Source organism: Argopecten irradians, chromosome 10 (genome assembly GCF_041381155.1).
Source record: "Argopecten irradians isolate NY chromosome 10, Ai_NY, whole genome shotgun sequence".
Classification (NCBI taxonomy): Eukaryota; Metazoa; Mollusca; class Bivalvia; order Pectinida; family Pectinidae; genus Argopecten; species Argopecten irradians.
Genome location: NC_091143.1, coordinates 23,317,200 through 23,335,810, shown reverse-complemented (window position 1 = coordinate 23,335,810; position 18,611 = coordinate 23,317,200). Strand labels below are relative to the sequence as shown.

Genomic DNA, 18,611 nt, shown 5'->3' with positions numbered 1-18,611 from the left:
ACGGTTAATGCATACTCTTGGATAAAACTCAGGGATTTATGGCTTGTTTAAGATATAATTAGATATAATATCAAGGGGAAATACCTTTACGAAAACGTTAGCATAGTGAATCTTTATACATCTCAAAATCATTAGACTGTCTTTGTCAGTAGAATATCTTAGTGTGTAAGATTTTTTGTATATTGCTTTTTGCCAACAAAACACTGACGTTAGTCGGTTAAACATGCTAGAGTTTTATAATTAATGTTTCATTGCATCTTGCTATTTTTAATAATAATAGTGCGAGAAAAGTGCCAGTTGTGCTAATTATCATAAGGGGTAAGCGAAAACAAGAAATTAAAACCATACCGTGTCACGTGACACGACAAAAATGATATTCTCCACCATCATCTACAACTCAATGGCCACAGTACTACGCTTCGTCATCTAGACGACGTCAGATCATATCTATCTCTTTGTTTTATATATATTTGCCTAAATGTTATACCTTACTCTTAACTCTGTAGTTGTCAATATCTATAAGATATCAGATTGTAATTGTACTATTTTACTCTTCTTAAGTCTTCATAATTATCTTTTAATGGGGTTCTTCATTGATAAATACCCACAGCTGTGATTTCATTTTCATCTCTTCACTTTTGGAAGTCATCATGTGAATGTATATCTTTCATTAATGTTCAATGTACCTAAGGCATCTCAGATCGATATATTTTGATTTAGTAAGTGTTTTCTTCATCATATTAACACACTATGTATTTTTCGAATAGAGGTCACTAAAAACTGTCAGGCCGCATACCTCAATAAAACTAAAAATGATCTGCTGTATTTCTCATCCAGTGCTCCCATTTATCTGCTTCAATGGGTAACCTTATTTTTAGAATTTGTTCTGCAATGGTAGATATTTTAGGAAAACCGTGCTGATGTGAACATTTGATATTGCCTTTGGCGGTGAATTTGTCTTTGTGAGGGAACATAAAGTTGTAAGCGATTATTTAATTGGTTCACTATGCCTGATTTAGTGACCACGACTGGACAATCGTAACAGTGATTAAGGGGGCGTATGGAATACGCATAAACTTAATCCGCGATTACAACATGAGCTTCCCTTCAGTCAACGGGCCCTGGTCAAACTTGACCATTGAGAATGGCTATCGTGAAGAGGAATTAGCATAGTAATATAAACACTTACAATCCTACTCTAATCTTATCACGACGTCGGTATAGGCACCGTACGGAGTTGTCAAGTCGTTCACAGGTCAGGTGATAAACTCATCGGGGATGTATGAGCATGGATGCAGTAGCAATGCCACGACAGGTATGTAAAGATCCAGCCACTGTACATGCCTCTAACTTAAGCAACCATTTCTGTATATACAACTGTACGTGTTTCTGTACATGAATTATGCAATGCGTGGATGACTTTTCATTGATTTCGTACAGTGTTACGTATCTGTTGGCCACTGTAATTGATATTCTGTCTGCCACCTGTCAATTAGCCCAGTATTTATAGTATTTGCCGTGTAGAAGATAGGATACCATCTCTCTTTTGGCCATCTCAAGCTTCATTTATTTGTCATTCCTTCATGCGTCGTCTGTCTTAAAGCTGAACTTTAATTTGATATGATCGAAAAATAGAGATAAAGCATATTGCCGCATTGGATAAGAACTTGTGATTTAGAAAATGATGGGCTAGGTAGATTGTCACACACCTTTGATGCTCTTACCTCAATTAAATATGTTTTTGTGATATACACTGCAAAATCAAATCTCCGATTGTGAATAATAATGATAAGAGTTACAATTAAAGTCGATTGGACTATTTATGGGAAGAATATTTTCCATAAAACTTGTCTGTGAAACTTGGTAGAGGAAGGTTGCCTATCCTTGTCAAGTAACATTAGTGAAATCGAAAAAAGAACAAATTTGAAATTGACTTCGTTCAATTTATTTGACTCGTTTAAAATTAGCTATCATGACATGTTATATCCTTAATTCAGTTTTGTTTATTTGTTATTTTTTATTAGCAAACTGTGTATTGATGGAAAATTGTAACATAGACAATGATGTTGAGATGTGACCAATATGTAGTTGAGATTTTGGCAGCAAAGAAGTTTTCGGGGATACCTCGATCTGATACCAAAGTGTTGTGGCTTTGCGTAAATTATTCATTTACTGATAAAGTTATATATAACGTGTATATCATTGCCTTCTCCATAGGCTAGGCATATAATTATCACGATTAACCAAAGTAGTAGGTGTACTTATATAATTGTCATGTGTTTTCATATCACTTGTCATTACCTTTAACAAGCAAGTGATAATTCATTCCGTATGAGAACTTCATTCAATCAAATTAACTATTATTAAAAGAACTCAACACAAGTGAATGTCATTTGTACTTTTATAAATGCCCACTCATGTATACATAAAGTGCCAAACAACAAGTCATAGAAATATTTCACTATTATAGTACCATTGTACTACAGCATTACGTATGCGAACCTGGGATATGAATTATTACAAGTTCAAAGCGACCTTTTGATTGAATTTAACTATCATGAACATATTTAAACTAGAGTGGCACTTGTACTAAAACACTGAACTACTGCGTGTTATTTTACCGACAGCTGTATTTTGTTTCCCCTTATGACACAAATGGAGGTCGTTGCCAGGTATCGCCCTCGAACTGTTGATCTTTTCGTTAGTATTGCCCTGTTTGATTTCCATATCGGATTCCTAGGGTTTATTTACACAAATATACAAGCTAATGCTATTAATGCCAGTATCGATATCAATCAACAAGAGGTGTTAAAACGCTATGAATCTATTTAAAACTTCAACACCGTTAGGGTAGGTCGGTCTATGAATTTTCAATATGGAGTAGTTAGTTAAAGACACTGACACCCAAGAAGCTACACATAAAAGGTCAAATCACGGGGGTTAGAGCACGTCACAATTTTGTATCCCTCAATGACCCGGACTAGGGTCCAGCCCAGGGTTTGTGACGTCATTGTAACACTCACCAATACACATTCCTGTCTGTTTTAGGGTGATAGAATAACGCCATATTTCATCCCCTCCAAATACACACGGGTTAAAGATAGCTGGTTTTTATCTCCTGTCGTAAAGGTTTAACTCCGAGTTAATGTTTGTGCTATAAATACAAAATAAATACTGTCTGTTTGTCAAGCCACTTGAACTATTCGCAGTAGTAGTGATTTCAATTTTTAATCAAACAGTGGATGTAGTAGCACGCTTCCTATATAGGACCCTACCACTTGTTTATCTACCACAACACTTCACTGTCCTCCGTCTCACGTCTACTGTCGATAAACGCCAGCCGAATTCAGGGTTGAAAGAAATCTTTTGATTTTCTTCAAACATGTTGATGGTATTTGGTGAATATATTATCTTTCAACATACCAATGATATAGATCACGTGGTTTAGTAGTTGTTGTTTTTTTAAACAGGGAATTTTTTTATTACAAAGTCTTTTTGGCTTGATACATCTCAGTTCAATATATAGATTATAAGAAGTTTCATAAGGTATTTGTACCATAAAAATAGCAATAGCATAACTTTATCTGAATTTTATGCAACATACCGTATATGACTAATTATAACAGACTGCATTTTTGCACCGGCTTAGCAAAAACAGATTCATTGTTTGGTAGTTTTAATAGATGATTGTATTTCACAAGCAGTGTTACAAGTAGCTAGAACAGAGGCCTTTTATTTTTCAATCCATTCCCATTTCTGTGCTGTTATTTTACTTTTATATATGGCTATATAGACGTGTAGTCAAAACCGCTTGTCTGGGCAGCTCAGGTCATCAATCATATCGTTTAGGTTGTAATTGACTCTCTATACCACAACAATGATGTATTTATAAAAATCCTTTGAACTGACCTAAACGTGCATTTGATTTTAAATCTCGCCAAGTGCACCGTTTAAAATACAAATATTACTTATTCTTTAAAAACGAGATTACGTACTAGAAAAATACATTTTGTCGTCGTTTTAAATGTATATCTTATAAACGGAAACCTTAGTCTGTGAAGTTTACTATGTGTACAAATTCTCTGGTTTCATGTTCCTGTCACCAAATAGAACACGCTGATTGTTGATATAGGCACCCGCCACAAAGCCTGACCCACCTCTCCAAGTGACAGGGGTGTGAGATGTTAGTAGCCTGACCCACCTCTCCAAGTGACAGGGGTGTGAGATGTTAGTAGCCTGACCCACCTCTCCAAGTGACAGGGGTGTGAGATGTTAGTAGAAGGCACTACATGTATGTATAGACGACTAAGAGATTTAATACAGTAAGAGGAACGTAGTTTTACCAATTTCGTGTGAGATGAACCTCGAAGATAGTTAATCAAAATTCCATATGATTTTCCATTGATGTCAACAAAGGTCTGTGATTTTTTTTTTTCATGCAAATATCATGTCTTTTTCTTTCAATTTTAATTTTACATAATCCATTGATGTTGTTTGAAACCAAAATATTCATTTTTGTTTTTAATTTTCATTGGCGATATTCATTAAATCAAAAATCATGCCATACATTAATATTATTGAAGATACTGTTTGTAGAATATCCTCGAAGACAAAATATTTATGACGAATTAGAAGATGGACTTTCTACAGCAAAAAAAACCCGCCTTTGTTCTGAATCTCCATTGCATACCATAACTAATACCTAAGTTAAGAGTGTAATTTTAAACTCTCATTCAAATTTATTGATATCGTATCAAGGTCCACTATCCATTAAAGATATTGAGGATAGTTATATTGAGTTATATAGACTTATTGTTATATCGAGTAATATAGACATATTGTTATATCGAGTTATATAGACTTATTGTTTTGTCGAGTTATATAGACTTATTGTTATATCGAGCTATATAGATTTATTTTTATATAGACTTATATAACCTAATTGTTACATCGAGTTATATAGACACATTGTTAGATCGAGTTACATAGACTTATTGTTATATCGAGTTATATAGACTTATTGTTATATCGAGTGATATAGACTTATTGTTATATCGAGTTATATAGACTAATTGTTATATCGAGCTATATAAATTTATTTTATATAGACTTATATAAACTAATTGTTATATCGAGATACAAAGACACATTGTTAGATCGAGTTACATAGACTTATTGTTATATCGATTTATACAGACTTATTGTTATATCGAGTGATATAGACTTATTATTACATCGAGTTATATAGACTTATCGTTATATAGAGCGACATAGACTTATTGTTATATCGAGTTATATAGACTTATTGTTATATCGAATGACATAGACTTATTGTTATATCGAGTGATATAGACTTATTGTTATATCGAGTTATATAGACTTATCGTTATATAGTGTGACATACTCTTATTGTTACATCGAGTTTTATAGACTTATTGTTTGACGTAAATATCCAAACGTCCCTGTAAGCCAAACTGTCTATTTAGTACTGACCAAGGAAAAGCTTAGGTAGATTTATATATTATAGATGTCTGAAAGAATTTATATGCAATATACACTATTTGAATCCTTTTATCCTATTAATACACTTTAAACATGTAGATATCTTTTGTTGAATGTTAAAATAACTGAACCCATAAACGTTTGCATAATATTATTTTGTTTTCGTTCTTGGAGTTTATTAGTCTATGAACAGTTTTATAGGTTTACAACTATAATGACGTTTAAAATATTTTCTGTACCGACATCATACCAAACTTATGTGTACCATTATGGAATAAATGTACATTTTCAATGTATTAAAATCTGCTTATTTTATACATTTGCAGCGTGATCTATTATTAAAGCGCAATAATGAATCTAAAAAAACTTTCGATACTAATTGCTCAGAACCAAGATGTAACATAAGATCTTTACCTTGCTTTGGTGTTAACATATGATATCTTTCAAAACATTTCCTAAAATGGGAAATGGACAAAGCAACGATATTATTCAGTTATGTTCATGTCCAGATAAAACAATTGTATAAAGGCTACATAGTATAACTTACCATATGCATTCATTTCGATGCTATGAATGTCGACCAAATTGCCATGTCAAGTCAGTCAGACACATACCGAAGGTTACTGACAAAGCACGTCGGGTGGAGGAGTCAACGAGTGCAATATAACATCCTGTATGTTGCACCTTAACCTGTTATTAGAAGTTTACTCGATACACCAAATATCATTAATGCCACATTCATGGTATACATATGATAACCTTCAATATTTGATTGAAATGCTGAGTAAGGTATTCATTTTACGGCTTTGAAGTTGCAACTTACAGCAAAATGTCATGCAATACCTTTAGTAGTGTAACGGAATAGAACTGCAAGGATAGGTTCAATAATACATCCAAAATGATAATTAGTTACTCTTTATTTGAATTTATGTTTCATTTTTTTTTTTTTTTTTTACAAATTACCATGACCATGTAAATCAGACTGCACAATGTCTGCATGATAGACCATATTAAGGGCAAAGTATAAGTAAATATAAATATCACAGTGAGAACTTCATTAGCCTCATTTATTCCGGAACTAGCTTACAGTCAATATAGTTTGGTTTTATACGTTATACGTAACGCTTATCGATGTTTTTCTATACAGTACCATGAATGGCAAATCCTTTAAATACACATCAGCTGTTTGTTCTTTTAAGAGTTCTTACGACAGATTATCTATGATTCATAGATGAAAGAGAAAGATGCCATGTACCTAGAAATCTCTGAAAACAAACTTTAAGTTTGAACAATCTGGTGTCTTGGATTTAAGAAAGTTTGACATATACCAGGGCTAGGTTCAGAGTGCTATGACTATGGTCTAAGTCCCCCATGTTTGTACAGCGATATGTACCTTCTGCATTTGTCTTAAGTGGGATCCTCCTGACATACATGAAAAGTGGCATGGGGCGCCATGCAACAGCAGATTATACACATATTATCTTCTGATTATTTATAAAGCAATAACACTTTTTAATAAGATTAGAAGATGCAAGGATGTCGCCTTGACAACATTCTTTAGTCTTATTATGGTGCACAGAATGAAGGCATGATGTTCTTATCAAGACGAAAATAATTGGAGGTCTTACATTAGGCTCAGTTAAAATGACAGTGGAATAGAATTGGGAAGGCAGACAATCAAAAAATGTTTATGTTACTGAATCTTGGTTTATGGAATTTTAGTTTTTATTTTATTTTTCCATGAAAATTACGTTTTTATCTCTCGAATGACCAATGTCTGTGCTTTAACGTTTTCTGGACTATTGATTAATAATCTCAACAACGAAAATATCGACGATAGATGGCAATAAATTAATAGACAAAGGAAGTCTATAAAATGGAATATATCATTTATAGGATCATTTCCGAAGCGGAAATAGGCTCTCTGTGTTAACCATAAAACCTCTGTTTTTATACTCCGCGCGGATGAGTTTGGACTAGTACCTGTAGGAGTGTGTGGAAGTCGGTTGCTGTACGACACATCCTAGCCATAGGCATGTCCAGCGTGATTGGCCTGGTACCTGCCGACACCTGACCTGTAGATTAGCCGGATGACACCGTATTACAGGACCATTATCAACTCCAGGCTTGGCACTGTGTACTGGCCCATAGCCCGATAATACTCTATCAACATCGATTTGTTTGCATCACTCTCGCTTGCTACAAATACCATTCAACATGTCTCCATTCATGATATACTCCATGTGATGAATATCACTTTGGGACTTTTTGATAAGCGCTGAACACACAGGATGTGCTTTCACTGATAGTTTTGTGGTGACGGATTTTAATTTACTTCTGATTGGCATATATTCGTTTGGTGGACATTGATATTCCTTACGCTGTGAGTATATATAACCATGCCATCAGAAAGCTCTGTAAATGATCTAATGTTTACATCTGATGTGACAATAGAAACTTCTTTCTCAGTTAAATACTATTTGCTTTATATATTTCAATTGTGTGCTTAAACGCTATGGCATTAACGATAATTTTCTTGCCGGGTTCTTACTTAAGATAAAATGCAAATGATGGTTTTGTAATGAAGTTTAGTCATACAAATATGAATACAGTTTAATATCCATCTCCATTGGGATCATTTGACAACGATTTAAGGCCGCAGTACGATGATTAGAATAGTATTTCATTATTGTGTAATGAAATTTTAAAAGAAATATGTAACGAGCAAATACGGGCGTAGGTCAAATATCCGTATTAACAATGTATGATTTAATTATGTTGTACTTGTACTTGTGTTGTTCTCTTTGCTGTACTCTGTGACTTTTCATAGGGGGTTTATTATACCTATATTATTTTACTGACAAGTACAAATATACATAGAGATAGTGTGTTTGTGTATATTACGTTATGGTCCTACCTACATGTACATATTCAACATGTTTAAAAATAAAATACATTATATGTACAAGGTTTTAATTTGTATGATAGCTTATCAATAGTTGATTTGACATTCTTTCACAAGAATCTTCTTTCATATCTTATAATGTTGAAACCAAATTGATAACATTATGCCTCCAATATATATTTTGATCGAATACCAAATGTTCTTAAAATGTTTGTGTGTGATAAACTATTACATATTCAATCAAGATGATTAGGGACCCAGACTAGACTAGATACATAAATCTCGTGCAAATCATAGTCTTTGTTATGATTATCACTAGGGAGATTTGGCGATACACTAAACGTTGATGGTGTGAATTTTTACCCTAGCCCACAACATTAACTCTAAGGACCTCTGGCCATTCAATACTTATGATATATCGATAAATAATTATTCTGTAGGGATGAAAGCTCGCCTCCCTTCCATCAACTTTCCATTAGTGATTCTCGCCGATTACTTCGTCCATTATCATGTTAAAATTCTTGTGTGTGTTTGTTGTTTGGACGGCATTCTAGACGGTTCTCCCTGCACAAGGCATAAACAAGACTTCATAAATATGTATTTGTGATAAAAACACAATTTGCATGTCTTAATATCACTTAGGCCTGTCTCGTCCAAACCCTAAACTTTACACGGGAAGGTATTACATACGATTGTTGACGATTTTACTTTTGGAATGTGGATACGGATCTGATGAGAAGGTATGGTTCTATAGACAAAGATGAAGAAAACTGAAAAAGATAGGTATATGTCAAAAGAGTGATGTATAACACATAATCCTTATAAACAAATATTAACAACTGTTGTTTCTGTCTCTGGGCATGTGGAAACGTTAAACATTCGTTTGAATAGGTGATACCACCTCTAAGATAATAATTGGTTCCCTTCCAGAATGGATTCTCTCCAAAGGTCTTGTCCTGGATTTTAAATTTGTTAAAGATATCATTCAGTGTAAAGTAGATCATTTCTTTTGTTGATTTAAAACACTTATTTGTATTCATATAAGATGGACAATGCTATACGGCATTACGATATTACATGATAGCGTGCTATTACTGGAGAGTAAGCCGGGACAAAACGCCGATATATGATGCTCCACAACAGGTGTTCTCATCATTTTTTTATATCATAGATAATTCGGTAGACGTTGAGGACATAGACACAAACCGACATGTCATTAATACAAGAATACATTTACCTAGTGTAAACAAATAAATAATATGTCTACTTACTTCTTTCTAAGATTGGCCTCCATATTAATAAGAGACCTGAGATTAAGAGTTAGCAAAATAAAAGTTGTCACTTGTGCACCTGAAGTGATGCTAGATTTTGCTTATTTTTCCTCGACATTTCCAAACGACAATTTCTATGATATTAAATTTCATACTAATTAGACATTGATTAGTTGTAAAACTACATTATTTATGGCGAGACATTACTTTCCTGTAACCTATATATTGTTAGATCATTTTACCTCACTTTTTTATGGTAAAACATCTGCATAAGAATGATGTAAATATCGGAAAAGTCAAAATTCGTCCTGATTCTGTCTCTTTCCTCCCTCTTTTCCTCGTATGTATACACTTGAGAATTTGTGAATACTACGGGAAAGTGTTACAGTCGACTGAATACTCTCATTCGAAAGTATCCGTTTCTTTTAGCAATATCTGATCAGGTATTCAAATTGTCAAATATAGTATGTTTCATTGTTGCTATAAGCTTCGCCTTTTTAAAGGTGTGGTAGGTGTGGTGGATCAAGGAAGAATGGCTCGTTCCTCATGAATGACTGGGTCTGTTCTCGTTGTTGTTGTCTCCGTACCGTCTAAATTGTATTTGCACTAACCCTTAAGCTATTCGATAATGCATTTTGATTATGTTTTTTTGTCAATTTGTTATTTATTGGTTTCTTGATAGGGTATGCCACATGAGTTTAATTGCATTCTAATTAGACATCATATTTAATATGGAAAATCTTTTATTTATTACTCATCCGGTTCTTATTCTATGCTTGGATATCAGTTTAAACATAAATACCGATAATGTTATAACGTAATACATATATTGATAGGTTAAATATTGTTATTTTTTTAAATATATATTAATCAAAGCATATGCAATGCAGAAATGACGAGCCATAATACATAAAAAGCATTGGAAGCGTTATCAAGTGACTGTTATTAGGTTTATCTAATATTTGTTGCGAGAAAAATATTTATACCATTTTACTTATTACCTTCCTTTGATTTTACTTTTATCAGCATAATCGTAGTTTTTTTGTGAGTGTTATACAATTGTTTTACTTATTATTCCAATATTTGAAAGATGTCAAAACTTTTCAAAGTATTGAGTCATCAGTACTTACCTTAAGTAAACCATGTTGTGTCTTGAATGTAACCACGCCCGTTATTGAAATTGAAAACATTATGTGATATAATCTTTCACGTGATCTGTCATACACAGTTGCATTAATTAGTCTGCACTAAAATACTGCGATATATTAGAAATTACTTTCTCCCAAAAATGCTAACGTTAGAACATTGTTAATTGATCTTAGTCATACTTGACTGAACAATTGCGGTTTTTTAGTCATTAACTGTATTGTATATGTGTTATTATACCAGTGTGATGGATACGGCGGGGTGCACACAGTTTTAAATGGACTCGTATCAACTGGTATTTATTACGTTAACATCAGAACATCATCCATTATTCATGGGTGATTTTACTGCAAATCATATTTAGAATTACTGAACATTCTTGGTTTGCCACTACGGATAGTGCATCGAATGAATCATTCATATATTCAGGTAATATTGAGGCATTTACAGAATAGTTACTTTCCCGTTATGGATCTTATAATGAGGCGTTGTCATTGAAACTTTACAAACGTTGTTTAGCTTTATTAAATATTTATTAAAATATGTAATTACATATTGATTTCATTGAAATATGATATGCGTTAAGACATGCTCTATTAATGACCCATCTATACTCTAGATAGATAGATATATAACACATAAATTGTAGTACAACCATTGGATATCTAAACCTCTCACAGCCATGCCGCTAGTATGTCTGCTACCATTGCTAGGAGGTGAAGGTCTCCAAAGATTGTACTAGAACTTGGCTCAGTTGGAACCCCTTGCCATGGTTTGGGTTTATTTTTTGTATTTCAACTGTGAAAGAATATTGTGGCGAAGGGCGCCAACCAGCATAGTGATATTCATTTTAGCACGTTAACATTGTTTCGGATACCCAGACCACACGGGAAAGAAAACCATCTCCATGGAACCCAAATTGTATATGGTTCCAGGTAGAAACTTTGAACTTCGCCATCTAACATGTTAGAACAGAAGGAAATACGATTAAGAATTCTGAGTTGCTCTCTACGAAGAATTACCTTTAGAACACCATTGTTCCTAGTCATTATATTTCTATTAAAATTGCATGGACAGGGGATATCATTGTAATTTAAGGATGTAAACGACGTCTAATTTCATCATTTTTATCCTTTCAGCAACACGACCAAGAAGCGCAAAGAAGAAACCTTCCGATCGGCCAACAAGTCGGGCGACTGTCCGTGTGCCCGGTCCTCCCGGAAATCAAGCCCAAGGGGATAGACCGTACAGTCGCACTACTGGTCGGTCATCTCCCATCCGGTTGTATGCCAAAAGTCCAACTCTCATTAGTGAACGGGTTTACAGTGCCTACGCTAGGAGTCGACCGTCTACCGGTAAAACCATGCAATCAAAGAGCCACACAATGACGTCAGCAGCTGGAAGGGAAACCGGCTCAAGCTTTCGGTCCATAGACCCCGCCTTTCTAGAGGTCAGCAAGGATGTGATGGGAATGACAGTATGGCGAATAGAGGTACGTATCCGTTTTTTGAGTGATTACTGGATAATAAGTGTTATATTTTATGATTGATTTTAATTTTTTTTTATAATTAAATATGTTTTGTGTTAAATGTTAAAATTTTATTATTGTACAATATCTTTGCAATATCTAAGAAATCTTTATTATACTTGATTGACAGAGACTTGTGCAGTATCCGGAAAAGAGATGTGATGGTTATTTATGGTCAAAATTGCCTCCATATTGATGTTATTCAAATACCTGAAATAAACCAACATTGCAATTATGACATTTGATGACACCTTTATTTCGTCTGATGACTGGACGTCTGATCTCCGGACGTACTGCGTCCATAATCTTGCGTCATACCTGTCATAAAGTCTAGCACAGAGTCTAAATTCAATATTATGACTCAATATCGAAGGGTTTATCGCAGTTTCATAACGCAACTGACTCTGTCTAAAATGATTCACGTGGAATTCTTGTTAAGTGAGCGATCGTCTCCTAGCTGCGATATACACATATCATAATTAGGTATCGTGTGAAATAATTGGATTTATGATTATTAATAAATCTCCTTTAGAGATAACCACGAAACCTGTTGTAAACCATTATAGTATTCAGGTCTTGTAGCCAGCAATCCCATGGTCCACTGCGTCTTTACCTCGGCAAGTGTAACACGATCTACAGACGAGTATTACCCGGGTCAGTAGTACGCTTTGTAGGCATAGGAATTTTCACAACTGTACATTTAAACCTCAAAGCGACACAGATGACAAGATTGTAATGTTAAATTGGGATATTAGGGTAGATAAGAAACCACAGCAATCATTATAGATACAATTCGTATAAGATAAGATTTAAACCCCTGAGAACTGTTTCATAATTCTCTTGTGGGACCATGCATTCTCGGTTAGCATAGTGTATTGTTTTTGAATTCGTCACCCGATTTCGGCACTTGATAATACACCTAAATATAGTTCCATGGGCGCTAGCGTGTGCGCGTTCTATGGGAATTCATGCTTTAGTGACAGAACCTATAAATATCTGATGAATCAGCAACGTTGTAATTGTGCTGCACATGTGTTTCGATATTGATGAACGCATATTGAACACGTACATATTTCAACGGTGATCTTATTTTTCAAACAATCTGTATTTGTTCTTATATGAGGATTTTTCAGTAAATATTGATAATGTGCCAATTATGTTTGGATACAATAAAAGAATGTAAAATTATGTCTCTACCAATCTTATTTAAATTTTCGAGTAATTGCATGTATGCAAAAGTTATATCTGAATTAACCGCATCTCATAAATGCTCTAAATGGAATTTGCTTTAAAGATCGAAAACTGTTGACCGCGATTTGACAATGACGCATAAAGATGAAAGATGAATGAGAAACTTCAATAGTATCACTTGTTCATATTTTTTTTGCAAAAATGTATATTTCCTTAAACAATATAAGTTCCATGCTTGTCATGTATCGTTTTGATATAACTTATTTTCATCTCAATAAATTGTGTTACAGAACAAAGTAAAAGTGGTGAAGGTCGATCAACAGGAACATGGGTTCTTCCATGAAGGAGCGGCCTACGTTGTTCTGAAGGTTTGAGATGCATCAGCATTGTTTATAATATGATTGTTACAATTTTAATAAACACTAAACTTTAGTGTAGGTTTTAGTTTTGGTATGAGCCATATAACCTAGTGAACAATATTATGTTTGTACATCGGACCTACTAGTCTGGAAAGTAGAGAACCGTGTCTAGTCCCCGATTCTGAATTACACTCTCTAAACTGTATAACCAACGATTTACAGTGTGAGAGAAAACTTACTTTTTAAAGCACTTATACGGAACTTTGTTAAATATTTCATCCGTTGACCAATTCTACACTTCCTCTTGTTTTACAGGTGGATGCCGAGGAGATTACATCATTACACTACTGGTGTGGTCTCATGTGTCCAGAGGTAGGTATTCCGCGTCAAGTTCACGTCCTGGTGATAACTAATGAGAATTTACGTGTTACTCTGTATTTGTATATTGAAGATATATCTACTGATGTGTACCTATTGTAAACATTGTAAACAAAATCGTACTGTTGTGAGTTTGGCGCCATATTGTTAGGGAAAACGACAAGGTAATTAATGCAAGGAAACACAATTTTAATGGCAGCAGTACTCATTTGTAGACCGTTGTCGGCCCTTACACTATACTAAGACATGATTGTCTTTGTTAGATTATTCCATCAACATATGATTTGTTCAGATGGAACAACAATTTATGATGTTTTACATCCAAAAACAACTATTATATACCATGAGATAATGCTAACAGACTTATTGATGATCTCTCATCTGTTGCAGGCGGAAGTAAAACTGATCGAACAGAAAGCACATGAACTTGACAAAATCCTGAATTATGCCACACTGTTTTCTAAGGAAGTAAGTTATTTAACAACATTTATTTGATCTAAACATGATTCAATTTACATATTTTGATTATCAATTGATGATTGCATTCAAACCATTTGGTGTCAGTCCTAACTCCAGTTTCCCTCAATATTTCAGACTCAAAGTCATGAATCCACCTGTTTTCTGAAGCTCTTTCCGGAGGGCGTAATGTGAGTAAAACATTTTTCATTTTCTTACCAGAAACATTTCATGCAATACTCTCTAACAAGTGTAATATACGTGCGATTGCTTAGATCTGAATTGATAATTTAATATTATTTGCTTCTTATGTAGATATATTGAGAGTAAACCAAAGACGACGGTAAGCAGAGCAGCAGCTTATGTTAAAAGAATGTACAGAGTGATAGGCCGGAAGTACATCCGCGCTGTTTGTGTAAGTAGTTCTGCAATATTTATCGATAGTCACTTTACTGTAATTATCAAATATACATATGCTTTGAAGACATCAAATGTTTTCATTGTGTTTTCAATGTTCAATATCTGCTTTAAATGTATTCATAAAACGAATGAAGTTCCGTTTTAGTTTAGTTTTGTACAGAACTTTGTTGTTTATTACTATACACTATAAGATAAAAATTGCAATTAAAAAAAACTTGACCTCTACGAACAGACTCATTTCATAGTCTGACTATATATATATCTTTGTAATCCGTAACTAGGTGGAACCTTCTCTTGATGCCCTAGATCCTACCTCAGCCTGTATACTAGATGGTCACCCTAGGATGTATGTGTGGGTAGGATCAGACTGCCCGTACAACACAAGGCTAAAGGTAAGTGTCTTCTTAGTAAAACCGTCCTCTTCATAATCATTGACATATTTCAACGGAGTCTTGAATAATATATATTTAACTTTTCATTACTCTCCCTTATTACTAATCAGTATCGTCCAATAGATGTAACTAATCAATGAACTATTTCTAGATAGTTTTTGTTCTATTTATTGCAGCAGCAATTTACAAAACTGTTCGTTTTGTTTATTTTAGGCAATTAATTTGGCAAAGAAATTCCGTAACATGCAGAGAAAGGGCATCGCTCACATCATAGTGATAGGTAAGTGGGGAGAACCTTTGGTCATTTTTTAAGTAATTTTACTAGAGGAAAAAATAATTTACTTCATGTGCATTGTTTGCACTATATATTCACTGAAGATTGCCTTTGATAGAAAATGAAATATAAAGTTAAATTCAATACCGGATATCAATGCAAATAGCTTTAAAACAAATGTTTGAAATATATACAGGTATAAACAGGTATAATCCAGTCACCAAAACATTAATTACGACATTGTTTACATGCCGTATAAATTCTGTCACTATATAATGATATTGAAATGTTGTGTACTAATTAGACGATAGAGCTGTGATCATTTTTTTTCAATTTGGTCGTCACTTAATGTAGAGTATGTTCATTGTACATTTTTGAACAAGCGTTTTTCAAATGACTGAATAAACATTTTTTTTAATATTTTCTGTTGCAGATGAGAATGACGAGGGGATGAACAGTGCTTTCAAAAAGAAGCTCCCTAATGGTCACACGCCATTGACCAATGGTCATTCAATCCAAAGCGACAATGGCTATTCTGAACCTGATATAGTTTCAGGCGACGGTACACGGAATACTACACTTCATAGGTCAGTCCGGAAGTTCACATATAAATTGTAACTACTTGTTATACTTACCTATTGAATGTTACATTGAACGAAAGACTTATTCAATATAGATGCGTGCGAAATCCCTTGGCATTTCACAATAACATTGTAGCCAAATGTAAATAAGCATTGAACATCTTTCAGTTGGCATCCATAGCCCTTATGAATACCAACTGAAAGATGTTCAATGCTTAAATAAGACGAAACGATAGATGAAATATAACTCGCATATATACAATGATGGAACATAAAAGCAGTTGAATTGATACTCACACAAACACCTGGATAATCTTATTTTTCTTCAATGTCTGTTTGGGCAATTGTAACTCATATTTTCATTTTCTAGAATAATGTTGGACCGTATGTTGCATCAGTAGTGACATTTTACTTTTTATATTAACAGAGTCAGCGGACCCAAAGTTATGTATGACATGCCAGAGGCATCACGATGTCCTTTACACCACAAATACCTCGTTCGAAGGGTAAGTGTAAAACGATGGCCAACCACGGAATTAAAATATACGATAATTGTGAAATAGTTTGTCAATATTATCAAAACTGTTTACTTCTGAAGGGAATAGGGTATCATGGAGCATGCCAAACGTAAGCACATGGATTCATATGTCAACAAATTATCAAACGTGTTGCTTTGATAAGTCCAGCTGTATGATTTCCTGTTAGACCATGGACCCAATTTCACCCTTCTATATACGGGTTTGGTATGATTTAAGTATAAAAGTTATTTTTATTTCCTGGTTTAGGATAGCTACATATTAGACCGTGGACCTAACTCCCCCCTGTATGTATGGGTTTGGTATGATTTGAGTACAAAAGGTATTTTTTATTTCCTGTTTTAGGATAGCTACCTGTTAGACCGTGGACCTAACTCCCTCCTGTATGTATGGGTTTGGTATGATTTGAGTATAAAAGGTATCTTTTATTTCCTGTTTTAGGATAGCTATCTGTTAGACCGTGGACCTAACTCCCCCCTATATGTATGGGTTTGGTATGATTTGAGTATAAAAGGTATTTTTTATTTCCTGTTTTAGGATAGCTACCTGTTAGACCGTGGACCTAACTCCCTCCTGTATGTATGGGTTTGGTATGATTTGAGTATAAAAGGTATTTTTTATTTCCTGTTTTAGGATAGCTATCTGTTAGACCGTGGACCTAACTCCCCCCTATATGTATGGGTTGGACAGGCGGCCTGTGAAGGATCTGTTAGTAACGCTCTACTACGAGGCAAGGTATGTACGTACCGAAAGGCTGACATATTTTCACAAATTAACTCATTTTGAATCAAAATCAGTGCGTTACTACGCATATCTATTTTAACCAATATTCACTTAAATGGGCGACTCTTTGTATCAATAAGTACTCGTATCTTGTACACCATCTAAAATATGTACATTTGAATTTTTCTAGAAAGAAATTATCACCAGTATAAGTGTAATGAATTTTTCGGCAGGATAAATTTTGAAACTAGCGCAGGTTTACACACAAAAAATGTAGATCTACCATGAAATAAACAATCCAATGTGGCTCTTTTCAGGCGTTTTGCGAACATAGATGTTATCCCACAACAATGACGATTTGTCGGTTAAGGGAGGACCATGAACCAAGAGAGTTCAAGAAAAACTTCTTTGGTTGGCAAGAGAAGGAAACAAAACGTCGACAATTAACGAAAAAGTACAGCATAGGTAACATAGGTAAGTATGTAATGAATGTATGGGAAACTTTTACAATCCAGACATAATAATGACCAAACGATTTGTCATCAATGTTAACAAAAATGGTTTAGAATGTAAACGTAAACATAAAATTTTAACGAAATTGTTTATACTGATTAGATACCTTTGAATGTCTCTGTTTAATTTTTTTTATTAATTTAGAAAGAGCATTATTCTCAACAAAAGACAACAGGACAGTCGCAAAAATGAATGAACATTGGTCCGATGACGTATTTCCGGATGGCGATCCCGAAACGGAGGTATAATGATAATTTTGTCAATAGAATCTGATTTTAATTCTTGATTTATAAATAATCAGGGGAAAAAAGACCTTAAAGAAAATGTCTTTGTAAGAGTAAAGTTCCATTGTGTTTGCAGCTTGCGTTTCGAATACTGGAAACTTAAACAGATCTAGAACATCTCATTTTTTCAAGCCTATTAGATGTTTTCAATG

The 18,611-nt window shown here is 34.1% G+C and overlaps 1 protein-coding gene across 8 annotated transcripts in view; it reads left to right on the top strand.

Annotated features, from left to right (window-relative positions):
- LOC138333420 (advillin-like) overlaps positions 1 to 18,611 on the top strand; it is a 36,233-nt gene that overhangs the window by 12,113 nt on the left and 5,509 nt on the right. For 3 of the 8 annotated variants that reach the window (XM_069281780.1, XM_069281781.1, XM_069281779.1), the window contains exons 2-14: positions 11,964 to 12,316; positions 13,834 to 13,911; positions 14,218 to 14,274; positions 14,671 to 14,748; positions 14,875 to 14,927; positions 15,052 to 15,151; positions 15,438 to 15,548; positions 15,762 to 15,828; positions 16,256 to 16,409; positions 16,831 to 16,909; positions 17,573 to 17,674; positions 17,980 to 18,136; positions 18,320 to 18,417. In XM_069281780.1, the coding sequence (XP_069137881.1) occupies positions 11,964 to 12,316; positions 13,834 to 13,911; positions 14,218 to 14,274; positions 14,671 to 14,748; positions 14,875 to 14,927; positions 15,052 to 15,151; positions 15,438 to 15,548; positions 15,762 to 15,828; positions 16,256 to 16,409; positions 16,831 to 16,909; positions 17,573 to 17,674; positions 17,980 to 18,136; positions 18,320 to 18,417 (1,487 nt within the window). Of the gene's footprint in view, positions 1 to 4,080; positions 4,417 to 5,944; positions 7,886 to 8,515; positions 9,148 to 9,170; positions 9,191 to 11,963; positions 12,317 to 13,833; positions 13,912 to 14,217; positions 14,275 to 14,670; positions 14,749 to 14,874; positions 14,928 to 15,051; positions 15,152 to 15,437; positions 15,549 to 15,761; positions 15,829 to 16,255; positions 16,410 to 16,830; positions 16,910 to 17,572; positions 17,675 to 17,979; positions 18,137 to 18,319; positions 18,418 to 18,611 lie in introns of those variants that run through there. The other 5 variants (XM_069281782.1, XM_069281783.1, XM_069281785.1 and 2 more) reach the window with 5 other exon arrangements.